Genomic DNA, 26,980 nt, shown 5'->3' with positions numbered 1-26,980 from the left:
ACTTACTTTTACAGGTTTTTCGTTTTTCGTGAACGAAAGTTCACAGTGTCCATTCATTTGTAGAATCCACTTTTCATCAGCACAATTTTGGAAAAGTACATCAAAAATAGTTATTTGGGTGAACTGACCCTAACTATTGTAATGGTAAAATATGTTATAATATAGTCTTATGCTAAAAGAGTGCTTATTTACTGTATTGAACTGAAAAATCAGCAAATCAGATAAGATTCAAGGTTTCCATTTGCAACTGTGTCTGAAGAAGGGAGTGAAAGTTACTCTCATACAAATGCTCGAACAAAGGAACTATGTTACTCCCATCTTGACCTTGGTTTTTGGTTTGCAACATTTCATATCTGCCACTGAGGATGGCCTTCACGTGTGTGTATAAAAGCTCAGCGTTTTGACTGCTCGGAGACGCCATCTCCACAGAGCACCGTGATACGTGCTTGTGTATTTGACCTCCTGCTTGCTAGTAATAAGTGGACTTTTGCAACTTTGATGGTTCATCAAGACTCTGTTTTATTGACATACAGGTGTGACATTATTGGGATATTAAATGGTTCTTTGAGATATTATTACATTCATTTTCACACTCATCCGGTGGGCCAGATGTTTGACACCCCCTATAGCAAATCTTTTCTCTTTACACTCAGTCATTTCCCTTGTTAATGTAAAGCAGCTTTACTGTCAGTGATCCTGAAACCCATGTGGTACTTTCTTAAATAGTAATAGTAATCAGTAATTTGAATGATTTGTAATTTGTAATGATTTCATTCAACCCGGCGCTGGTGTATTTTGATCAGTGATTAGAATGTGTCAAGAGCACCATCACTATGCTGGAAGGCTCCTTAAGGCATGAAGCAGTTTGGCCAACAAGGCCAGCACTAGCTATGTAAACGATAACGTTAATCTAAAGCATCCTATGTGTGACATGAGATACAGACCTCCATGCAGGGCTTCCCTCTCCTCCTCCTCTTCGTTTTCGTCCCTTTGCACCAGAGGGTTTGAGCCTTTTGATTTTACGTTATCTTGATCTTGAGTGTGACCGTTGCCTTGCAACGCAACTATAAGGTCCCCCCCAAACACATATCAAATTTCAACATATGGCGGGGGCGCCATGTTTATTTGTTTTAATGAAGGTTTTATTTCACCAGGGTTTTATTTCGTGTTGTTGGGAGAAAGATGTATGCTTACACCTTGGTCGCCTACAGGGGCTGCTGTTACAACGATATTGAAATCAAAACAAAATACCAAATAAACAGACGCAGAGACATTCAAAAATGTCATTCCAGGCATGATTTATTGAAAACACACCAAATGGACACTCTACAAACTGGTATTTTTCTGTTATGTTTGACAAGCGTAATATCTGCCACTGGGTATTAGTAAAATGAACACAGTACATTCTCACTGTGGCGACGCTTCTGCTCGCTAACAAAGCGTCAAGAACTTCACTCCTCTAGGAAATTAAAATCATTTTTTGAATGACGATCGGTTTAAAAGTTTATAATACAATGTAAAACAATGCAGAAACCCACCAACAGTCTATCCTACGAGGGGTTGGGAGGGTGAGGGGTTGCAGGATGAACGCATGAGTGAAAAGGGAGGGGGGGGGGGGGGGTGTGTAGAAGAGGTGAACCGACAGAATGGAGAGATGAAAGGGAGGAATGAAGTTATATAAAAGACACTTATCTTTATCTACCATGGAAAAGATTAAGGCACATGATAGGTACAAACACATCTGCTACTGAGTAGTACAGTTACTTTACTTCTTGAGTCGGTTCTAGCTACACAGGTACATCTGTGTGTCCCGCACTTCTTTTACAGCACAGCGCCCCGGCTCTGCATTCTGTGAATTTACAATGTGTTGTGCGTCCACAAAATACTGCAAATCCTTTGGTTGTGGGACTGTGAAGTGCGGTGAGGAGTCCAATGAAAGCACACACTTCTGAGGACACACAAAGGGGGATGCCGGGTTTTTTTTCTCCTTTTTTCTTTTTTTTTTGAAACCTCTGAAATTAAAATCTATACACTAAGTTATTTTTTTGTAGTTTATTGATTTTTACCACAACATACATCTTTGTAAACACTGTGTAAAATATGCAAGCTTCATAAAGTCACATACGTCACAAAGGAAAAAAAAAAAAGAAAAAAAATCAGACTTCACTGCAGGCACATGCCATTTCGCCTTGATGACGCATGAGTGATGCCAACAACTTGGATTGGGTTCTCCTTGCGTCTCTCTGAAAGACAGAGGCTGGAAAGGAGAATCAGGTTCACTGGGCTTCGTGTGCGGTCTCACCCAGCAAGAGAAAAACGTGTCATTGTGATTCTGTATTTCTCTGCCTCCCTTCGCCTCGTCTGCCCCGAAACCCCGACGCGTTGTAAAAATATATACTATGTGACCAAACTTGATGTTCTTGTACAGTGGGATGCAACTCTTTTTTTGTTTTTTCGCCTTAAACATCCAGATCCCCTCGCCGTCCCGTACGCTCGTCTTGCACGTGAATGAGTTAGTTAATATCCAAATGACACCACAAAAAAACTGGCACTTGGAAACAATAGAATATAAACATCTGTACAGTTCTTCATGCTCACGACTTCATATTTTTTAAGATGCGCCGGTGAAGGAGAGTTCAGGGTTCAATGCATCGGAAACTTTTAAGAAAGAACTTTTATTAACGCTGAAGTCTCTTTTCCATCTCATTAGTTTGACCTATGACCTCTCCCAGGGGCTGTCAGACCACATGTGACTCGTGGCCCTTTGAAAGAACACTGCAAATAAATTTCTTTTCTGTGAATTTTTTTGACAAATACAAAATATAAATAGGTGATCTTCGGCGTAACTCAACAATATTTGACACACATTTAAGTTACGGGGTTATTTCTTGTTTTCAAACACGGTGAGCCTTTATCAAATGAGATGTGCTTTGCAAACAATGTGATATTAATATACAACTAAGAAGTCTGTAATTTGGGGGAGGGGGAGGGGGTTCTTCTCTGTGATTTTCCTGTCTTTTGACCCTAATATACATTTTTATAAAATCCAACAAAAATAAAAACTGCTTTTAGATCTACAAAAAACGTCCACCTCTATTCAGAAATAAGAATCATTTATCCACAAAATGCCTTATATCCTCTTTAATACACATCATTGAGAGCAACCACCCAGGAAACTGCATCGCTACACAGTATGTGTGATTGTACAAGTGACCACAGCTCAGTGAGTGAGGGTCACCATGACGACCACGATGAGACAGAAACGCTTGATTTCCATTGTAAGCTTACACCTGCGATGCAGTGTGAACAGAAATTGCTCCATCACACTACGTCACTTTCCTTACTTTTTTCTCTCTCACTTTATAAATGAACATCACTTGTTAGTCAACTTTTGATTTTTTTTTTTTAAAGCATCTCAATGCACTTAAAAAAAAACAAGACAGTGGACCAAATGCATTGTGAGTCTACAAGAGCCGACCTTTGCGTGTACACGGTATGTTTATCCGCTATAGTACAGTTCTTTTCTTATTTTACTTTCTCGTGTCCATCCCACCAATCTGCAAACAACATTCTGTGACCTTCAAACACACCTGTCCATACCTGTTCATATTAAATTAACAAAGCCTGACAACATACTGGCAGAAAATTCCTCCAAAACGTACAAAATTGAAGCATGAACTTCTTCCAGATGTGAAAAACTGAAATGCAGACACAATCCATTCAAGCTTCCCACAAAATATCCTTCTAAAGCACATTCCTTTTTCCATTGATTTCCTCCGCCTCACTTTTTTCGCCCTTCATCCGCCCAGTCCTTCACCAGCACCGGCCCTTTATCCGCTCCTGGTCACCAGGTCTCCTCAACACTGTTAGATTCACATGAAGTCCAGTGGGAATGTAGATTTGAGAAAGTATTAGGAATAGTCACTTTTTATTCTTTTTTTCATTTTTCTGAAAAGCATGAAAATCTTGACTGCTGCTGAGTAGTTGCTGTCCTCATCATTTTTGTTCTCTTTAAATCCTCTTTTCTGTACAAAGTCCAACTCCAAAGATGAGCTCCACTTGAAATGGCAGTGATGATATGAGAAATCCTTCTCTAGCTGGGGTGTCTTTACTTTAGGCCTGAAGCACGACAACAAGAGAGAAAAAAAGTTAGAACAAACGCGTTTGCATGCATGTTTGAATTACTTCATAGACATTCATCATGACAAATGATGTTCATTCCATTCTTTTTCTCATAATCAACAAATGGTATTAAAAGATGAACACCAACGAAGATAGGCTTTCTCTCTAAACTTACTGTCTTATGCTCTGTTGGACTCAGCCTTAACCCTAATCAGTCCCACTAAGGACATTCAGCCAAATACATATGTTTATATTAAAAATGGAAAAAAAAAGAGAAAGAGGTCATAGGAATGGTTTGTAGGGACTCAAATCAGCGCTTCCTCTCAGCTCATTCCAGCATTTTTTAGGTACTATACTCTTCCAGAGGTACATTTTGGGGATTTAAAATCTGAACCACTTTGTATCTTTATTCACATGTTTCTCAAACATAAGTAGTTCATTTGTTGGAGTCGTTTCCAACGCATAATGCTTGTAAGCACACGTTGACGGCACAGAGGAATGAGAGATGGCCACACAGACTTAAGATCGAGTCATGGCTGGTCCTGGTCTTTTCACGGGATTTGTTGACAAATAAAAAAAAATAAAAGCCTTTTCCTGAAACATTTCTTCCTAAAATGTCATTTTTATTCGAGCAGAAACTACATGTTACCATCAATGGATGCGAATTTGATATGAAACTCTCCAAAAGTGCTTTGATGACAGACAGCAAGGCAGTAGGCAACATCACGGTACTTGACAAATGACATCAGCCTGAGCCGCGTCAGCCCAGATGGCAAATGGCGGCTAGACAGCGAAACAGATGTTGCTCAATGAGGTGATAATGACTTACCTGATGGTTAAATCTCAAAATTACCTATAAAACCAGTTTTTTATGCAACTCAAGCGATGAAATTGCAATGAACACCACAAATCACAGTGACCGGTTTCCTACGATAATGCGATGGATGGATAAGAAAGCGTTGAACAGATGGCCACCGGCTGAGATCGGAGGATGACGATGAGCAAGACAGTGAGGTCTGATAAGAGGCCTCCGGTGAAGGAGACGGGGAGGAGGAGGAGGAGGCAGGGAGAAGAGATGAAGAGTGCTGGTAGAGGAAGGACAAAAAAACCACTGAAGCTCACCCAGATCAGCCTGCTGCTTTGTACAAGTCACCGGGTCACGTTGCTTGTATCCAGTCAAACCTCAAATTAAATATGTCCAGGTTCAATACTGCAATTTAGATGTATTTCGTTGTAACCCGTGAAACAGACTGTTGCCCTACAGCTGAGGTGCATTACACATGAAACCATTGAAAGAAAGTGACAGCATTTCAGCAAAAAAATGTCATTTTCTTTTCTGTAACCGCCTCCTGAAACTTGCATCATTTATACTGGGACTGACCTGCTTTCACACAATGGAGAAATAATATATATATAATGGATGCACAGTTTGGGAAATAAGTTAGTTATTGGTGTCTCCTTGATTTATGAAGTAACGCTCTGCTACTAATGCTTGCATGCTAACGATAGCAGCTAACGCAAAACCTTCACTTTCAATCTTTTGGTTTTAGAGAAGTCTGAAATGATTCTAATTCAATTAACATATGGAAGTGTTTAAATATGCAGAAGTCATGTCTGCAAGGACGTTTTGTTCATGTCCATGGTAAGAGCGTGGTAGCGTTTCCAGCGGACTGCTCTGGGTGCTGCAGGGTGACAGCCACGGCGTACGTTGTGAGGTTAAAAGGAGCACAAGCAGAGACGCTGAACAAACAGGCGATGAAAAAGGATGCTACGATGCCAGCGAAGAGGGGAAAGGTGGTTATTGTGCTTTTTGGTCTTCTTTTTTTTGTCACACCTACCATGCATGCATCTAGACCCAGGAGTCAACAGGCTGCGGCTTGACATCACAAGCGTCCACCAGACTGACTGCAGGCCTGTTAGTCCTGATATAGTGCTTCCTATTTGTGTCATTCTGTGGCCACAGGAAGACGAGTTTAAAAAAAAACAACAAAACAGAGCAAAACAACATGAGGTCAATACATTTCACAAATTCTCTCACACACACACACGCACACACACACACACAGATACATCCAGGATTAGAGAAGCCAGTGATAATCCCCTGCCTTCAGGAGAGCTTGGAAAGAATTCAGGGTGATTCAAAACAGTAGAAACACAACATGCAAACGGAAGAGGGGGAGAGAGCAGTTTAAACAGCCAGGGTGCAGAAAAACTCTGGAAGACAGCGTTGGAGTAATGCTAGAGGGGCGTTTGCCCCCGATTCCTCCTGTCCGTGGCTTCTCTGTTGAGTTGGTCTCCGGCATGTAAAGATGGGACATCAGACCTACGCTTTGAGCGCCGATTGCCGCCCATTGTTTGTATTTTGTGGTGCTTTTTTGCAATTACATTAGTTCCTTTATTCTGTATTTAATTTGCACCTGTTTTTGGTGAAAGGGAAAAAGAGGCGACAGACACCATAGTCATAGTTTCCTCCCGTTTCACATGTTGATTTGGTGCAGCGATGCAGAAGCTGTGACGTCACTGTGGTGGCACAACAAAATGGAGACTTTGACCACTGAGTGCAGCGAAAAACGTTGCTGCTCAGCCTTGTGTTAAGTTCCCCTTCAAACACAACAAATGAGTCGTTCAGCTGTTTAACTGTGTGCAGAATAAATGATATGAAACACCAGTCTCTTAGATTCTTCTGGAACGCTACACCGTTTTGCCCAGCCGTTTTACCCAGTTTCAAATCAAATGTGAGTAACTACCATGATTCAGATAAAAAGCCCCAGATTATCAACTGGACTATTAACTCTATAAAAAAATGTCCCGCCAGACTTTGCCTTGGAAGGCTCTTTACGAGCTAGTTTTAACCTGCGAGGGCAGCAGATAGAAGTCCAAACACCAATTCTTACGCTAAACTGGCTTCACTGGACTCCGTATCGCTCTCATTTTCCAATCCCACAGGGCAAATCCTTTTCATCCAGCAGTAAATGAGACCAAAAATGAACCACAAAACGTACTAGAGAGTCACCCGACGTGAGCCAGACATCCTGGGAGCCCATTATCCCAGCGACGTCCCCTTTGAAGCCGGGCGGCCAATCAGCGCGACAAGAAAACTCACTTTAACGTAACGGGCAGACGACCACTTTGATAACGTGGCGCTCTGCCGTTGCCACGGCGAGGGTCGTCTCCCGGGGGAGGGGGCGTTTGTTTGCCGGTTCTTTTAATCAGTCTCGGATTAATTACTTTACCGAAAAAGCTTACACTCGATGAACTGCCGGCTCGCTCGGATCAGAAGGCGGCGACGTCAAAGCAGAGCGCCGCGACCTCCAGCCTCTTTAAAGAACCGACGGGATTATGGGCCTTTTAATGAGGACCACCTCAGGATGTAGCAAGGAGAGGACGGGTTTCAATGTGACATCGTTATTTCATCCTGTGTCCCCCCACCCACCTGTGCCTGTACCTTTAATGGCTCCCGTTCCGTCTGGTCCACCGGGCCGTCTGCCGTCTTGTATTTGCAGTCCTTGTCCCTCTGGTCAATGGTGGAGTAACCATCTAACGGTGTGAGACAACAACGGCCTGTCAGTTCTTCTCCAGCCTCGACTACAAAACGTTTAAGAGCACTCCTGTCATAAGCAAACATTCAGGAGGGATACGAAAACTGCTTTAATTGGTGTACGTCGCTGGAGCGGAACAGACGGGCTCCGTGATGAACGCATCGAGAGCCGGATTAAAGAACTCGTGTTCTGTATTTCCACCGGATCTAGAATATCGCTTGCATTCCTTTCGATCATTTTGGAATTAGGCGCCTGAGTTCATTGTGAATACGGCGATGCTGCTGAGGAGACCCGGGATCTTTAATTAACCTCCTTGCCCATCCGAACGGGCACAACAAGGATCATCAATCGCAGGCACACACCCTCCGACTGACCTTGGTTCTTCTCCATCAGGGGCAGGGTGGTGTCGTCGTAGCCTGGCTTGCCGTTCTTGGTTGCTTTAGGGGTGGTAGCCATCGTGGTCTGAGAGGAGAAGGAGAATGCAAACATTTAAAATACCTCGGCTCATGCCTCACTGGCTTCATCTCTAATTATTTCCCTTTAAAGAAAGGTGTCTAATGGTGCTACTTAGAATAATTATAATCTGCAATTGATTAGGTGTTATTCTTTAAATACCTGATATTAAAACCACAATCCTACGGATCCAGATTATATATACAGCCTAGCTTCTACAAAATTACAACACTTTCTTGACCAAATTGGACTTGTTCTGGATCTGTACCCTCTTGGTTGAATGCACTTTTTGCAAGTCAGCTAAGGGAGAAATGTAGAAGGTACAGCGGTGCACCTGGAAGTGGCTTTTGTTCCAGCCGTCCTTGGTCAAAGCGTTCCTCAGCTCCTTGTAACTCCAGACCGTCTGCAGCACGTGGGACGCCGCCTTGGTTTCGCGAGCCGATTGGCTGGAGGGGGTTGAAGAAGGGAGAAATGTATGAAGAGGTCATACAGCGATTAAAGTCAGAAACAGCAAAACGAGCGGAAAAAATTTAAAAACGCAAATCAATCAAAGGCGAGTCGAGTCCCCGGAGCGGCTCCAGGGTCGCTAGGTTTTAATTCACAGCCAGATGAGTGCACATTTCCTTTCATTAGCTACCTCTCAGCTACCAGTTTTAATTACACATGGGTCGGGGCCTCACTTCAAAGACGGCCACTCTCAAGTGTGTCCGAGGACATGAAGCCGTTCGGCCTGTGAGTTAACAATGCACATTCGGGGCTAGTTAGAGCCACTCGAGGTGGGATCAATACCGCTCAGGGGGAGAGCCTTTGAAAAGTGCTCCAGATCTTAAATGAAAAGTTTGGGGCGCTGAAGCTCTTGGGTTTGAAGTGGTGGAAATATGTGAGTTATGTAGCTTTCATCACCCGCTTGTTGCGGAGAGCTCGGCCATTGTGTAGAGAGACACTCTCACCTGTATGAGCAGGAGCTTCAGAGGCTCCTACGTAATACCGCCCTCCACTTCTAAAAGCCTGTTAATTCATGTGTGTGAGAAATATGAGGGGGAGTGTGTGTGTGTGTGTGTGTGGGATGAGGCTCGTCAGAGTATTGTCGCAGCTAAGCCTGGGCCATCAGAGACATATCATGTCATTCTCCATGAGTGCTAATATAAAGGATCAAGAAGCAAATTGCATTCAATTATGACTTGTATAATGTTTTGCATGATATATTTATATATATATATATATATGCATATATCTACCCTTCTGGCATGGTTCACATATCTACGAAAGGGGAACCTACAGTATAAGAATGATGTATCTCCGGGGAAATTATGCATTTTTTTAAGCTATTTGGTGATAAAAAGGAGAACAGTTCTGCAAGTGTTGAGGGCGATAATTGTGCATATTACTTATGGAGTGCCTTAAGTGGCCCAACAGATACATAAAACCCTGAACAAAACCGATTTTCAACTCAAATCAGTCGAAATAATGCAGTGTGCTAGTTTACAAGCTGCTAAGTGGCATTGTTATGGTGTGGTGTAGTGTGTAGTCTTACCTAGTCCTGTTGATGGCAACCAACTTCTCAATGGCCTGAGCCTGGGCGAGGGAGCGGGCGTTCTCAGAGCTGTCCGTCACGATCTCGTGGATTGTGTTGAGGATGGCGACCACGGTGTCCTCCTCCAGGTTCTTGGCGGGCCGCTGCTGGCCGCTTGGCAGGTTGCTCACCAGGTCCCGCATGGCATAGCTCCCTGCAAGGCAGGTCACGCTTTTTAGTGCTGGTCGTTTGACGTTCAAAAGGCGCCAAAACAGAGCGTTCAAAACTGAGGTTGAGTTAAGTGTTGTTTAAAGGCGAGGCTTGTGTTAATATTTAGTGTTCGGACACCTGCTGGCAATAAAAGCCTTTTTTCGCACACATGGACATGGCAAGTATTGTTTGAGAAAAATGTAACCGATCCCTGAAGGGACTGTTTTCGTTGTGGCCCAAAGAACAATGCTCCACTAAAATGTGTATTTGAATATGACGTTGAAAGCTTAGCGTGTGCAGTGTGGCTAGAAGGTGTGTACCGATCAGGTCCTTGTTGCGGCGGTCGATGGACAGATTGCGCAGGGCGATGGACACGGCTCGGACCACCTTGTCGGAGTCGGAGCGCAGCAGCTCCACCAGGATGGGAAGACCCTTCTCCTTACGCACCGTGGCTCGAATGTAGTTGGACCACTGGAGAGGGATGAGAGGGACATCGGGGGGACAGACAGAGAGCGCTGAGTGACTGAAAATGACAATTTCGTCTTTGAAACTTTGAAAGCGGGTACGAGCGTGAGCACACGCCGCCTGTAACTGCCCGTCAGGCTCCACCAGGTTACGCCCCCCTCAGGACGGATTTGATGCACAACTTATACATGCAAAAAACGCCAAAAATCAGCTCAGCACTGCTCCTTGAGCTTGACTAATTAAACAACATTACACGGTGGGTCTCTGGATGGACGTGTGTTATAATTTGTTATAATTCAAACATCAGTAGATTTGACTCCTCATTTTTTCTGTAACATGAAACATTAAGTTTGACATAAAAAGAGTTCATCGTGTAAGCACTGACACCCCAGGAGATGTAATTAAGCAGACGACAGGCACGTCCGGACCACCAGGTGGCAGTAGTAAGCTTTGAGGAACAGGTCAGTCCACCGGCACAGGACTAAGCAGTAGCAAAGGATGAGGGGGGATGTAAAGAAGCAGCTCCGGTATCCTCCTGGGCGGGGGGGGCTTCGTCCAGATGCGACTCTGTCATGGGTTAGCTGCTCCACAGCCTCCTGAGCCTCGCCAGACGCTCACACAGCCCCGACAGGAAAAAAATGACGAACGCCAAAAGAAAGAAAGAAGGGTTTCTCCCCCAAATGCTCACCTGAGCTGAAAAACGCTACTGCTGAAATATCTTACTAGCTGTGAAATAAAAGCTCAGGTCTCAGATCCACTCGAGCTGTACGCCGCGAATGAATTCAGAGCAGTGAAATACGTTTCTGCAGTCTGACACGTGAGTGCACGTGCTGCGGGGACGATGCTGCCGTGGACCGAACCGTCCTTTGCAAAAAGTGCGCGACTGCTCGTAAAACCGGCATCTGACAGCTATCCTTCCCTGTTGGTGACGCGAGCCGGACGGCCTCTCGGCGGGCCGCACGGTGGCTCTGATTGGCTCTGACTGGAGCCGTACCTAATTGGCATGAACGTCTGATCCTTTTCGCTTCTCACGCCATCCATCAAACAGAGGCAAAGGTCTATCAGAGAGGGAAGTCCGGTCTAAGTGATCCCACTCTGACGGGTGGTTCGGATCTTGAGCTATATTTAAAAGTCTAAATAGTGGCTCTATGTTGTTTTTGCACCTCGTTAAAGCCCCTCTGCTCCCTTCTCGAAGCCCATCGCACTCGGTATTTGTGCCGCAATCACAGCTAACTGAAAAAGGTCACTGACGAGGACGAGGAGTTAGCGTCTACGCGTCTTAGCCTCCCAAACCCCGACAGGGGACTCACGGTCCACTGTCCGGCGCTGAGGTTCTGCAGAGCCCCGGCGGCGGCCTCCAGGGTGTTGTAGTTCTGGCTCTCCGTCAGCAGAGATAGGTAGAGCCTCACGACTTCGGGCTGATACAGCAGCTCAAAGCCTGCAGGGAAATACAGAGAAAACACACACACACACACACACACACACTGGTTAGACTCCCTGGCAAGACAGGCGGGCCCATTAGGACGTGTGAAGGTACTAGCAGAAGGGCTGAGGTTTATCTCAGACTGTAGAGCAACTGCTTTGGCAAAGGGAAACAGGGAAAAAAGCATCAATGCACACGGCCTCTGGTAACAGCACACAAACCTGAGAAATGCCACAAAAATGGATTACAAATTACTTCATAACACATGGTGGGAATAAAAGCCCGTTCACCTGGTTGCACAAAAGGCTGCAACACCTGTATAAGAAGAATCCTCACGAAAGCATACAAGGATAACACTAGTTGGATACATTTCTAATCCAACCAAACCTATTGGACAGGGAGGTTTATCTCACTAGCACATAACACCTTCCACCGTGAATCATTAGGCCTCTCACTGATGGAAACATAATTAGATTACTGGCTACTAGACAGAGCACGCCCATGGAGAGAGAGTAAGGCGTCCAATCATATCCAATCCAATATATTCACCCAGGGTTTTTTCTTACTTGGCACAGACAGGTTTGTCACTAAGTGTTTTACATGGAACCAACAAGACACTAGATGATTTAATTAAAAGGTAGCGATTTCACAAGCAGGGTGTTTCTTCTGTCAAGGTCATTTAGAGCTATTAACCATCTCCGGTGGGAGCCATGCATTTTTTATTGCGGGATACATCACACCACAAGTAAGGGAGACACCTCGGCAGGTTTTTGCAGCTTAAGCACGACCAGTTTTTTCCTAACTGATTAATCCTAGAACTGGAGCTCGAACTGCTGCTGTTTCTCCCGCAGGCTCAACAGAGCGAGTTGATGCTTTCAAACTCATGGCCAGAAAAAAACCATTTGACCAGAAGCTTCCTTCCAATCCTCTACAACAGCGCAGAAGCAATTTCAAATCCTGCTTTCATCACCGAAGGCTCAAATTAAATAAAGAAACGACCCAGCGTTTCTCCTTATGTGTTCTGAGGCACGCCTGTGTGGCGTGGGCAGGGACGTATGGCCCCCTGTTTGACTGATGCACAAGGGCTGACTCGGCCTTTCCGTGCACTTTTTGAGACATCGTACGACCTGTGTCCAAGTACAAAAGCATGGATGAAAATCCTTGAGAGTGCTCCTTAAGACGATGTCTTGTTTTCTTTCCTTAGACGAAAGGACAACAGCGATAACAGACCCGTAATTTGGATGCCCGAACACACTCCGGGATTCAGACACAGCAACAAGGTTGTTAACATTTGAGATCACGCCAAGCCTGCTCCTCCAAACTATGTGTGGGTGGAGCTGGCAGGTGCGGAGGATGCTGCTGTAGCTGCCGCTTGAAAGGTCTTGAACTTATTTTTCAAAGAAGCAGCAACAGCAAGAGCCGTCACCCACAAGACCCTCGTCGTAAACCATGCGCTGAAACATGAATCCCATCAATAGGTTCTCCTCGGGGGGGGGGACATTCTGCATGCTCCTCATATTTCTGGGTGCACACTCAGCAAACTGGAGACCAGTTGGAGACCCTTGCAGGCAGCCCTGTTGACACACACACACACTCACACACACACACACATACACACACACACACACCTCATCTCCAGAGGCACATTCTCTCTGTGCACAAAAATGTCAGCCATGTTCAACCTTTGTTGTCAAGTGTGCTCGCACTCTTAAGACTGCGCCTCTCATGGCCGTGTTTTTGTAATACAATCTGCAAATCCACATTTGCTCCATCTCGTACCGCCGGGAGTCAAACTGAAGCGACTTAAGAAAATTTCATTTTTTAAATGGAGGATTCAGAACACGAAAAAAAAGAAGTGTACTGTACAATAAAGGGGGATGAGGATGGAAGGGAAGGGAAATTCACTGGGCCTTTAAACTAATTCCTTTATCCGTAGTGGAATTTCTCGCTGTTGAGCCGAAGAGCTTTCCCTCCTTCGCCCTTAGTGGGGGCTTAAATTCAGCACCCAAAGTCTTTCCTGAAAGCACTTGCCAGGTCGAGCACTGTTGGCAAGTTGCTGTCCTAGTAATTTCATGTCCACCTTTTGGCCTGTTAGCTGCCAGTTTGTTAGGCAGAATTACAATTCATAGGGGAGATGAGCTGTCAATGTGCTCGTGACCTTGGCCTCGCTCGGGACAACCCACAGCCCTGTAATCTATTACAGACTGCACACGTGATGCCATTATTGAAATAGGGAGTGGAGAGTATGCAAGTGATTTTTAGTAAGGGTTCCTCATCGCTCAAGTGAGGTAAATAGTGACGACATACTTCATAACAAGTGAAATTCCTGGTTTTAAATCAAATGGAAAGAGGTTGTTAGGAGTGACAAACCTACACTGAATAATCATCTGCACCACCGCCTGCATAATGGAAACGTCTTGTTTTCTGATGTTGTTCTAATGAGGTCAATCGTGGAGGAAATAAAGTTGTTTGACGATGGGGTTTGAATCAAGTTCACAAACAAATGTGCAAACTGACCAGGAACCACATGAATTTTGAACAGAAGACAAAAATAACATTTGTGCCGAATGCAAAAGCACCCTGGCATCTTTGAGCCGGATGCAAAAATGATACTGCAAAGCATGTACCAGACTTCAAAAAGTGACACATCGAGCGCCCTAGTTTAAGGCAGCTCATCATACAGAACCACAGAGCCCGTCAAGCACAACCCAAAAAGCGCAACAACATTACAACATGGGCGGAGGCTGCAAGGACGGGAGGACGGGTAAACAGCGACCTCCACAAGATCCCCATTAGCAACCTGATGTATGAGCGCATAATAACTCCATGACTCAAATATATATATATATATATATATACCGAAACTTCAAATAGCAAAGATATTCTCAGTTCCAGCAAAGAAAACAACCCTTATTATTATGTTTGAGCCCACAAGGCTCGCACTGGTCCGGCCCGGTCCGGGTCCCGACGACAATACTAGTAACAAGTAGTGCACCAGTAAACATAGCCAGTGGAATATAGAGTGCAGAATTACCACAATACAACTAGTACCAAAGTAGTACTACTTTTACTTAAGGGCAGTATCAATGTCACAAAAATTAAAAACTGTAAACAAAGGCATAATAACGTAACTAACGTTAGCTCGTTAAGTCCCGCTTTGCATATCACACGCAACTGTGGCTCACAAAACTCCTGCTGAGGGACCACCACACACACACACACACACACACACACACACCCAGCATAGGCTGCATAAACCCACAAACACATGCACAAAATGCTCGGGAGATGTAAGATCATCCCTAAATGAGGCGAGAGGGAAGGAGAAGCAGGTTGTTTCTCAAAGCAGAGCAAGACTGTGTCAAGTCCTGCCATCGAGGCGAAGGCTCAATTAGCCTCCGGGAATGAGAGGGGGGGGGGGGGGGGCTTTGTGTGTCTGCAGTGTGTGAAAAGTTTGTAAGAAACAAAGTTAAGTTGGAGTGATTGAGTGGCGCACAGTGCACAACATTCATTTGGTTCAAGTAGCTTCACTGTTGGCTCCAAAAACAGAGGCTGGTAAATCATAATAGATTAGCTGATGGGCCGGTAGGACAGGACACACACACACACACACACACACACACGCACGCACGCACGCACGCACATCCATGTGAACATAAACAGAAGACTCTTCTCTTTCACACTCTGACAAACACCTAATGACTGTGGTCTCTGAGCCATCTGCCTTCCTCTAGCAGCTTCCTCCGGCTTCCGTGCAGAACAGGATACGCACCTCGGCAGACACACAAACCCAGGAACACACCGAGGCCTTGCTCGGGCATGTCCAAAAGGGATGTTCATCCATCCCGTCTGCCTACAACGTGTACCGGATCTGGTTGCCCGCTTCTGTACGAGCACTCAACCAGCACCACTTTATTTACCACTCCGTCTCCAGCACACATTTCACTTTTCATCAAACCAGAGGGACTGGATAGCGTATCACTTTCTACAACTCATGGGGGGAGTCCTACAAGCGAAGGCGGATGGACCGGAGAGAGATGGAGGAAGATAAAGAGGCTGGCAGATGGGGAAAATAAACGATAACAAACAGCAAAAAATAAAAAAATAAATCCCTCAAATCTGTCATTCGCAGCCTCCTTCATCACGTGGTACGTGTACGCTCACAGGAACATTGGGATTAACACACAGCGGCTGACCACCTGACCGCTTGGTGAAACGCTCGTGATGTCCAGTGCATTCTGAGGTCATCCTCATCGTGAAACGTGGAAGACGTGGTGAGGGAAAAGAGAGGAGGAATTACTGGGGTGACCACAGGGTTACACCCCCCCCCCCCCCCCCACGCAGAAATCAATCAGGCCGAGCCAGTGGGGAAAAATCCACGAGTCGCCGGCTCTGTGCCGGTCGCATTTCACATCTGAAACTGACCCCACACTCAACCTCTCTCGAACCGCTCGAACGTTGAGAGTGTCTCCATGAAAGTAGAGGCAGGCCCATGGGGAAAAGTGCTTTAGTGCTAATGAAGAGTCTGCCGGGGCAGGACACAGAGGCGAGATGGATGAATCGGCACGTCGTCAAACGTATAAAGCTCTCCGGTTCGTTAACAACAACCGAGACAAGAGGTCTGCTTAGTAACAAGCATCACTACGGGAAGTGATATGCATTTAGTGTTTTTTTATTCTGTAAATGCATTGTAATGTCAGGTGTGAATGGGTATACACCACAGAAAGTACACCGGAGTGCTACTTCAGCCTGACAGGGTCCTCCTCATCCTCAGCCCGAGGCATGTGACTGAGACCTTGGAATTCTTTCTTTTTTTGGGGGGGGGGGGGGGGGGGGGGATTCTAGTGGAGCCAGAACCCCCGACAAGCTGCAGAGGCCGAGTCAAAGTTGAATTTTCCATCACTCCCTTCCCAGTTCGGCCCCTAGCTGCAGATTGGCATCTCTGTGGAGAGCCGCGGGGCAGCACGCATTAGCATGCCGGCGTGGTGGTGGTTTGGGCCTTAGTCTGTTGGAAGTCGACAAAGAGAGGCAGCAGGTGGCGACTGGGCCATCTCTTGGACGGCCGCCCATCAGCTTTGGGCCACAAAAATGTCCTGGTGTTTTAAGAGAGGCGAAGAGATGGGGGGGGAGGAGGATGTCACGGCGAATATGCAACACAGACCCTTTCCTTCCTGTCCTTCCCTTTCTTCCTCCAACCGTTCATCTTTCTAACTTCACAACGGGGGAAGGGGGGGTGGGGGGGAGTCCTGCTTCGGCAGAACCAAAAGTCTGGTGCAGGTCGTCTCCTACCATTAGGCACAATGGGACCTCCTTTCAGCAGGCTGCCTTTGCAGTGACAAGGGAGTACTTCCTCTTCCCTGTGCTTATGGGCATGCAAAGTCCCGGCCTTTCATCCCACAGAGGGCCCATCAAGACGGGTAGCAAAAACACGCTGACTGTCTCACTTGGAAAATGTCTGAGGCGTACATTGGAAAGGCTCCATCCCCCCCCCGCGCTACGGCCCCTGAACTCTAAACGGAGCCATGGGGCCTTGGGCCCTGTTTTTCTGTAGCTCGGTTAGCAATGTGCCTCGCAGCTTCCTCGTGGATCCACTGTGGTCCTGCTCTAGTGCCGGCTCATGTAATAGGGTTTCAGGGCCTGAGGTGCTGGTGATGGTTTGTATTACAATGTCTGTCAGGTAAAGATATAATTTCCCTCCGGATGAAAGACATGTTGACAAGATAAGTCGCTTTTTCCAGCTGCTAGCTCGATGTTTGGCAAAGGTAAAAGCTTTGATTGTCATACATCTTGGTGATTTTAAGTCGAAAAAAGTAAAGAAATGACAGGGGAGGATGAAGTCAATTCCATTTTTCGATTTGTGTTTACCGATGCCGGTCGTGTGCAACACAATCTGACCTATGATATGTGCGACAGCAGTGGAAAAACAACACCGTCTCCAATTTTAGAATCTGTTAAAGGGCGAGTTATACAAAAGTATAGCTGATACTCAACATGACAACATGACAAGATAATTATGTATCTGTCTAGTAAGTTTTCAACTCAATGTGTTCATCACTGAATAATTGAAATATGGTAATCATTTCTACTGCTACCTCGCTATTGACACAGTAAAAAAAAAGTAATTGGTGTAGCAACGCACAATAACATCCCACTCTGCGGTCCATCTGCACGGGTCAATGTGTGGCGTAAGCCGGGATTTAATGCTCAGCTTCTCTGGCATCGCTATCATGACAATAATAATAATAATAATAAGACCCAGAGGAAAGTAATCCAATGACAAATCCTAACCATGCATACATACATACAATGGTATGGTACTCATGGTAGTCTAAGCTTGCACATCTCAATCATACAGCCATGAAGACCACAGGAAAAAGAGAATACTAGTATCTTCAGCCCTTGTAAGAGAAAGCTGTGCTCAAGGATCCACTCTGCAAAATGCTACACAAATGAATTCATTCCATCCATTATTATATGATAGGATTTAATGTAGGTCTAATATACTGTGGCTTGTTTATTTAACCTGAACCCTGCGCTAATCACAACAGGATTTATTATTCCTAACATTTGCATGTTTGTGCATGAGTGCATGTATGCATGACTTTTGTGCATGTGGACTGGGACCTTGGCCAGTGTGTCGTGTGACGCACCGAAACAAAAAGAGATGCCTCAACTGCCTTTACCTGGGGATGCAGACAATTGTAGTACAAGGGTTGCTATGGAAACCCCATCTCCATAACCAGATGACAATCCGTCCCTTTCGAATTCTATGTCAGACAGTTGGACGAGAAACGGCAAAACAAGAAAAGGAAACAAACTGCTTTTCAATCTGCACATTACACACAGCCACCTGCTCATTTAGGCGATGCAACTCATTGAGGGGTAATGAGTTGAAGGCTGGCTGACTGGCACGCCAAATTGGCACCCAATAGTAGCTCAGAATTTAGACCTCCCTAAAGCTTGCCTACAATTGCGGCGATTCCAAACAAACTGGCCCAAACGCCTGCCTGAGGGCTGCAATTACAGGCCGAGCACTGCTTATGCTCGGTGTAAGTTTGCATTAAGCAGCAATAGCTCCCTCAGACACTCGAGTGATTCAGAGTGGAGAGGCGCGCGCGCTCGCGTGTCGGCTTTTGAGCGCATCAGTGTGCATGACTGTGTGAATTTATTAACAGTGCCTCGGCTCTCTTTACACATGCGAGTCACGTCCTCACCCAGACACAGACCGAACCAGCAACTCAGGCAACAGCCAGAGACAAGTATGTGGAGAGAGAGAGAGAGAGAAGAGGTGACGATGAGGTGAGGTTACAACCGTTTCTGTTTCTCCTGGTTGACAGTTTCGGTTGTCGATGGGTTTGGAAAACAAGCCGAAGTTGTCCAGGCGGCGTTGTTCTTTAAGCAGAAATTCCAATGACAGTTGATTCCCAGCATGCTGCATTTACCTCCATCTGACAAGGATGAGGTGTCAACAGAAGGTGATGGGGAGGAGGGATGGAAGAAGATGAGAACAGGGGGAGAAAAGGAATAGACGATATGTGGGTAAGCAAGAGGAAAGGAAAATGTAAAAAGAGTGAAGAGCTAAGGGAAGATGATGGATAACGTTGAAACAGGGCTGAGAGGACAGGAGATATGCATTTTGCATGGCGGATGGGACAGCTGCCTGATCTATGCGTCCCCACAGAGACGCATAGATCAGTGTGTGTACTCCCGTCCATCATCGGGACTGCAGGACCCCCCCCCCCCCTACATCTGCTTCGGTCTTAAGCTTTACCGCCGCGTGGAGCCACAGACAGTTTACATGTCCGGGGATTATTCAAAGAAGGCCAATCCTTCAAATGCTTAAGAGACAAAAGTTCTTAAATATCTACATTTGAGTAATATATGTTTGGGCTAAAATGAAATTTTACAAATATTACAATGCCACCTCGTCACGATGGAGGTTCCTCCACAGAGACGCATAGATCAGGTTGGCGGCCACAAAACAGCAATAAAAGCAATGGAAAAAAAACGGCATCTACGATCTCCCAGAAGAAAAAGTAATGCACTGCACCACAAGCTGAATGATGTGCGCGACAGTTTGGGATTGTGGGTTTTGGAGGTTGGGGAGTCCAGCCATCGGGAGTAAGCCTGGATAATCCTTTGGACTGCTTGCTTGGGGAGGGGGGGAGTGGAGGGGGTGGAGGGTTAATAGAGATATGGGGCGGTGAGGCTGGAATGAGGAATAAAGATAGAGGCTTTTGTGCTTTATTCTCCGAAAGGCCAAAGGGGGCGTTAACCAACAAAATAAATGTAACCAATCAAAAAGACAACGTGGATGCTGATAGACTGTAATGTAACCGGCAAAAAGCCATAAGCCAACCTCCATCGTGACGAGGTGGCATTGTAATATTTGTAAAATTTCATTTTAGCCCAAACATATATTACTCAAATGTAGATATTTAAGAACTTTTGTCTCTTAAGCATTTGAAGGATTGGCCTTCTTTGAATAATCCCCGGACATGTAAACTGTCTGTGACAGTCACGCGAGCTCCACGCGGCGGTAAAGCTTAAGACCGAAGCAGATGTAGGGTCGGGAGGGGGAGGAGAGGGGGGGGGGGGTCCTGCAGCCCAGATGATGGACGGGAGTACACACACACACACACACAGACACACATATTTTAGTGTCAATAAATAACATGGATATAGATATAATGAAAATAGACGATGTATTTAAGAGGTTTAGAATGTGTTGGACATGGGAAACAATGCAATTAACCAGTGCACCAGTGTCTCCTGTAGACGTGGATGAAGGATTTCGGAGGTCCTCTTGGTTCCGTTGTTCCTCTTTTGTTGGGTCTCCCTCTCTAAAAGAGTTTCATTTGTTCTGTACACACACCCACACACGCGTCGCTTATTTTTCTAACTGGACCTCTCCTAAGAGAAAAGCGCAAACAATTTGATGTTTCTGAATTTGTTTTTGTTAAAATATCGTGGTAATTTATTCGACCCATGTGGGCGTGCACGATCTTGTGGTTGTTCTGAACGCTTTTGCCCGGGTCATTTTATTGCCTTGGTATTTTTATTATTTCATTCATAATTCCACGATGAGGACATTGGGGAAGACGCGTGGGAGACGCTGGCGCTGTTCGTGTACGCGCCGCGTTTTCCCATTAAAAGACGAAGAATCTGAGGAAGTCCCCTCGTGCTTTGGTACCGGCTGTGTTTCACCTCAAATTCCGACTCGTCTCGGGTGGAGAGGCCCCCTAAACAACCTCTGTCTCTGGCTAAACTCTGCTTCCAGGGCCTGATGGCGGCTCTAATGGTGTCTGGCGGTGGAGGTATTTCCTGTGTCTGGTTCGGTGTCAGCACCCATCTCTCATTTAACGCCCCCCCCCCCCCCCGCACTCCCTCTCTGTGAAATGGCACGCTGGAGTGTGATGGATACTCTGGATTAACTCTAGCCTTGGAGGATGACATTCAATGCTTTTCTCTCCCTACAAACACAAACACACACACACACACACACACACACACACACACACACACACACACACACACACACGCACACACACACACACACAGCGGATACTGTGGTCAATTTTCTCAGGTAATGTAATATCTCTGTGCAACGCCCTCACCAACATCAGCAGCTCTAATAAGCACATAATAACACGCTCATGGTAAAAGGGCACAGGGCACTAAATGTCCGCATGTGTGTCTGCCAGGGAGTGTTTGTGTGCCTTAATGAGTTTGTGTGTCCGTGTTTTGTCGCACAGCGGTGTGTATTAGGATTTAGATGTGTGTGTGTGTGTGTGTGAGAGAGTGAAATGAATGATGATCTAAATGAACCCATCGCACATTAAAAACCCAACAGCAGTGGTTACAAACCAGTCAAAAAGAAAACAGGCTCAAATCCGTCTCCTTGGACCACTCAACGTCACTTAGATCCCGAAAATGTAATCCCGGAGCATCATGCTCGCCTGATGTGACTGGCTGACTTTATGGTGCGAGTAAAACCTCGGTGGAGGGACAGTTTTTGTAGTATGCCCCCCCCCCCCCCCCCGCCCCCTTTGACTGTATACAGGGGCAGCTGTCCTCAGGGTGCATTTGGGCCCTCTCGTTTACAACAGGCTAGACTGTTTACCACCAATATTTCATCTACTGTTTAACAGTAACGGGAGGGGGGGGGGGGGCTTTGGCTGTTGGAGCCATTGCTCCAGTGATGCTAGTCTGCGTGCCATTAATCTGCTTTTAATTAGATGAAAAAGTGTCTCCAGCAGAGAACAGGAAGCAGCGCTCTCGTGCCTCGATCGGGGCCAAACAAATGCTCCACTTGGCAAGTAAATCTCCTCGCGCTTTATTCGCCGGGAATCCTTCTCGTACCATAATTCTCCCTTTGCTCCAACTGCTCAGGTTTGGGGAGAAAGGGGCGGGGGGGGGGGATTATATGGTTAATTACCCGGAGAGTGGGAAGTTGCTGGCCGCCGTGGATTCCCCACATTTTTCAGAACCCCAAAGAGCCTCGTAGGCGGAGACGAAATGATCCGGGGGGACGGGGGGGACGGACGGGGGTTTGGAAAGTTAAAAACAACTTGAGAAACAGTTGATCAGTGACGTGGAAGTGGGTGGACGTGCCGCTGGGAGGGCTGGGAATGATCTTTTGCCTCTTTTACTAAGCACAGGTGTGTACAAATGCTGCTGTGCGCCGACAAAACGGCACATCCTGATCCGCGAGGACTTCATTCCGCTAACGATGTGCAGAGCAGAAATGAGACCTCCGAGGAAAAGCATTATGCAAACCTCTTTGTATTTTCAACAAAGCACCATGTGGCCTCACTTAAACAAACCTCCTGCTCCCACTTGTTTTCTGTTGTTGTTGTTTACTCCTCGTAGCCTTATTATCACTCCTTTTCATCATGTGGAACAACTAATGAGAAGATGGTGGCGTGGAGTTGAGGGGTGACGGGGGCCCAAAAGTGTCAGCCGCAAGTTGCTTAATAAGTTACATAATTAGTATTACTTTTATTATCACGTTTTCAAGAGGGAAAGTGAGGAGCGTCGAGTTCAGAAATCCCACTTGGGGTCAACGGAGCCGAACCAAGGACGGGCACGGCTCGTCTCCCTGTTTCACAGCATCAAATCAATTGGATACGTATAAGCAAAATGAACACTTGAACATGCATCGGGGTGATAAGAACTACATGAAAGGAGAAGGATGTGTTTCCGTTTGTTTAAGGAGCCATCAGCTGACGCGGAGGAGGCGGGACTTAGTGGCGCTGGCTCAATCGTGCAGGTCGATGTGCCCCCTTATTCAAAGCTGCGTTGGAGATGCTAGAGATGCTTTCTTATTGTTGCTACAGAGTGGTATGGCGATTGGACGGATTTTAGTGGCGTTAACACCGGGGCCATTTAACAGGCTGTTTACTGGTGGAGTAAAAAACGACGACCTGAAACAATGATTGAATTTACACCATTTCATTTGGCTGCGATGCATCTCAAAAATCTTATTTCAATCGGTCTTGAATGCTTCTTGATTGTGCAATTCCATCTTTGTTTTTTGATATGAGATGCATATCCAATCTGCCCAACTCCCCTGAAGTGCCTCGACTCAGAGGTATCTATTATCTCCACTTTGGGCCCCCCCTACGCAATGTTGTTCAGTGCAACAACATCATTTATGTCTGGTGTGTTGGTTTGAGATTTTTGTTTATATTTACTCTTCTTTTATATCAACTATACCAAGTCCCCTGAGATACAATATCTCTTTTTTTGGTCTGTTTGTTTACATCCCATTTAGCTTTGCCTTTCCCGATTGAAGGTCGCCCCCCCCCCCCCCGGAATCGGCACAGAAACACGAAACCAATCAGTCCCTCGTCACACCGGCCCGGCTCTTCTTAGACGAGGATCCCGTTGCCTCCAGACGTGACGGCATCCGGCGCCGAAAAAATGAAACCGTAGAGGTGACGCTATGCACTGCTTCATACAGAGAGAGAGAGAGAGAGAGATGTGAGGCTCCGGACAGTCTGGATCCGACTCCGTGTGGAGTGGACACCGCGTGTCCACATATAGCAGCTGAGAGGGACAAAGTACCTGTGAAGCACGTCACAATGTGTGTGTGTGTGTGTGCACGCTCTTTATTTGGGACATTCCTTTGGAACGTTCGCGTTCACGGGCTGTCTCCATTTTCGGCGTCTCACTTCCTGCCGCGAAAATGTGGCGGCGCGGAGAAAGACTTCGAGGAGGCGGTGGGCCGGTGTGATTATTCTGAGCTTCGACTCAGCAGGGCAAAGAGTCGGCTTCTCACCATCTGGGTGTGGAATTCCAAACAAACAAAAGGGCCGTCCACGTGAGGCCACTGCTTGGAATGACCAGTCAATTGGTCAACGTGGGAAGGGAAGTAGACGATAGACAGCGCAAAAAAGACGTCCCCCCTCCCCCCTTTGGAATTGTGCAACTCTGAGGCAAACTTAAATGACGCAAAGAGCCTCCATCTTGAAAAAAAAAAAAGCTGCTTGAACACATTTGCGCGCTGCGGGAAAGGGAGGACGCGTGTCGCGCCTTTCTCGCTGCAGATTAGCAGCCGCCCGAGACGTTAAAGAGGAACGCGTCGCTCCGCAATCCTCGTTTCAGACTTCAAGCGCCAGAGACGTGGAGGGCTCCCGTCTCCGAGCTGTTTCGTTCCGTTACACCGCAAATAGAGAACTCCGGTGGGATGCCATCAAAAAAGGGCTACACAACGCCACACACCGCAAACAGCTCGCGCCGCCGCTGTTTGTCGGCGCCAAGACCTCTCCGCAAATTCAAAAGCGCGAGAGACAAAGCGGGTGCGAAGACGCGTCGCACAGATGTCGGTAATTGCTCGGAGTGAGCAAGGCGAGGCGGGGGAAACACAATAAAACTCCCAGGATAGGAAAAGAGCACTAAAGTGGCGGAGGCCGAGATGAATGAGAAGTGGTGGGAGAGGTAGAGAAAGGTAGAGAGAGAGAGAGAGAGAGCAAGAGGGGCAAAGATCTCGTTTCAATTTGACCCCTTGCTATTTAAGTATTGCCGCCGAAAAGAACCTTCTCCTCTCCTTTAGTAAAGGACGCTCCGGTGGTTCCGATGCTAAAGGTAAGGAAGCGTTGAAGAAATCGAGCAGCTCTCACCATGGCGGCCATTCACACCACTTCCGGGACTATTCCAATCCGAACTTTGGTTCTTTGTCGGAATTCCCTCGTTGTTAGAAATGATTTATTAGCACTGCTGCTTGGTGGGTCAGGTGAGTTGAATATGCATAATACTCCTGATGAAGATCACTGCAATGACCCATTGACTGTGGGCTGATGAATGAACCCCATGTCGTCAGAGAGAAAAAGGCAAACGCTAATTTATTTCTCCCCCCGGAGAGCCAACAGCGGTTTCTCGATTCCATCACACCTCCCGTTGGGGATGGTGAATCATTTTAACCTCCACCCTCAGAGAAAAGAAGGCGAGAAGTGTGACTCCTCCCCCGTCACATGACCTCTCTCCAATTGAAAAGGCTGTGGTTTCAATCAACCGTTGGGAAAATGTTTCACCGTGTCAGGAGCCGCTACTTAATGAAACGCCTCTTTTCACACCTCCTAATTACTTTTGTTACAGCCCCCCCCCCCCCCAACCCCCCCTCCCCCCGGTCTTTATTCCTCTGTCTCTGTTCCAGGAGACATGAACAGTGGGCGTCCTTACTGATTTTTGTGCTTGCAACAGGTGCCATTTCTGGTTCAACCACATGGACAAAACAACTCACGGGATCTACTGAGTTTGACAAAGCGGCCACAAAACCAACTGCAAAGACAAATCACATCAACTGGGAATGAATAATAATAATAATAAACAGAAGTTTACTGAAAACACAGCATAGATTTTTTGACAGAGAGTCAACAGAATGCTGAAGAGTGAGTATTGATGTTTGATAAATACGTTATATCAACAGACATGTTTGGGTCAATACTTAATGATATTTAATTTTTGAAAAGTAATTTTCCAAATTGCAGCGGTATGATTATTAATATTACATGTATCATTCGTTATGCTGAGCTAAGCTTGCCGTAGCTTACTGTAGCTTTACATCCGTTGTACGGACATGACGTCGTCTAAAGCGAACGAGTGAATTCTCTCAAAGTGTCATTCAACTTTGTAGTTGCCGGGCCTTGAGCTTTCTCTTGCTTCCTCTTTCTGATCCTTTTCACACACATTCACAAAGAGAGGAATCGCTGCCCACCGCGTGCTGCGGCCTGACCTCCCTCTGTCTGACATCAATACACGTGTTATCTGCCACTTCCCTCTCACCCATCAGCGCTGAGCGCCTCCCTCGCCACGGATGATCAGCACTGTGTTCTGCTGGCGGAGCGCCTGACACATGCATACACGTGTATCAACATACAAACAAACACAAGGCATTTTGATGACTTTTATGGACTCGCGGTCACTAAAACGTTCACCATGTTTTTCCCGAGGAGGAAAAAGTGATCCATGTGCTCTAAATGTTGCCTTTTGCTCCGGCGATGTTCTCCTGATGATCCATGCACCTCATTGAAGTTATTCCCCGGTGCGTGCGGTTATTAAACGTCAAATATGAATTGTATTTCTGTGAGCAAGAAAATGTCCAGTGCTCTCTCACCAACGTGGACCCACAAACACACATTTCAACCCGCGTTTGACACTCAGGCCCATAACGATAATTGCTTTCTCTGGATTCAGAACTCCAAAGGGTTTCGTGAGCACAATTGTGTAGCGTCAATCACACACACAATTGTAACCTCTAAAGAGCCACGGGCCTCACCACGCCAGCTCGGCTTTCACCCATGAAAACACAGTGAGTGGAAATATTAATTATCATCCATGGAGCTCATCTGCGTTCCTTTACTTGTGTGATAGGAGGGAAAAAAAAGGCAAAATCGGCTTAACTTCGGAAAAGCGGAGCCATTAATGGGGATCCAGTTTGATGAGGGCCCACTGTGCTGCGTTAATGTTGCTAATTAACTGCCAAACAGGAAGTGGAACTCTTGAGTGCATGCCACTAGACATTAAAGGAGGTGTTGATTTGTAAACACCAAATATGTTCAGACCGATTCCACAGACACCAACAGACATAAGGACACCTGCACACACAATCACACACAACTACCCACAGTGGAAGGCACACACAGGCAAATGCACAGCGTGTCACTGTCCGAAAACACACACGTGTGCATGCTCATTTTTACTTTTTTACACCTGTTACAACTGTGCCAAAATGGGGAGATAAGCAGGATAATA

The 26,980-nt window shown here is 46.2% G+C and overlaps 1 protein-coding gene across 15 annotated transcripts in view; it reads right to left on the bottom strand.

Moving 5' to 3' along the window:
• Window positions 1–1,277: 1,277 nt before the first annotated feature.
• The window catches only part of arvcfb (ARVCF delta catenin family member b), a 154,108-nt gene continuing 128,405 nt past the window's right edge, over window positions 1,278–26,980 (bottom strand). For 10 of the 15 annotated variants that reach the window (XM_037481328.2, XM_062562481.1, XM_062562479.1 and 7 more), the window contains 8 exons: window positions 11,613–11,740; window positions 10,158–10,308; window positions 9,649–9,841; window positions 8,449–8,560; window positions 8,036–8,123; window positions 7,556–7,659; window positions 5,961–6,073; window positions 1,278–4,119 (listed from right to left, as the gene is read on the bottom strand). In XM_037481328.2, coding sequence (XP_037337225.2) covers window positions 5,972–6,073; window positions 7,556–7,659; window positions 8,036–8,123; window positions 8,449–8,560; window positions 9,649–9,841; window positions 10,158–10,308; window positions 11,613–11,740 — 878 coding nt within the window. In that variant the 3' untranslated portion in view covers window positions 1,278–4,119; window positions 5,961–5,971. The remainder of the gene's footprint in view (window positions 4,120–5,960; window positions 6,074–7,555; window positions 7,660–8,035; window positions 8,124–8,448; window positions 8,561–9,648; window positions 9,842–10,157; window positions 10,309–11,612; window positions 11,741–26,980) is intronic. The other 5 variants (XM_037481330.2, XM_037481335.2, XM_037481326.2 and 2 more) reach the window with 2 other exon arrangements.

This window comes from Pungitius pungitius, chromosome 5 (genome assembly GCF_949316345.1).
Source record: "Pungitius pungitius chromosome 5, fPunPun2.1, whole genome shotgun sequence".
NCBI classification, from domain to species: Eukaryota; Metazoa; Chordata; class Actinopteri; order Perciformes; family Gasterosteidae; genus Pungitius; species Pungitius pungitius.
Note: the sequence above shows the minus strand (reverse complement) of the source record. Positions and strands in the feature narration are given on the sequence as shown.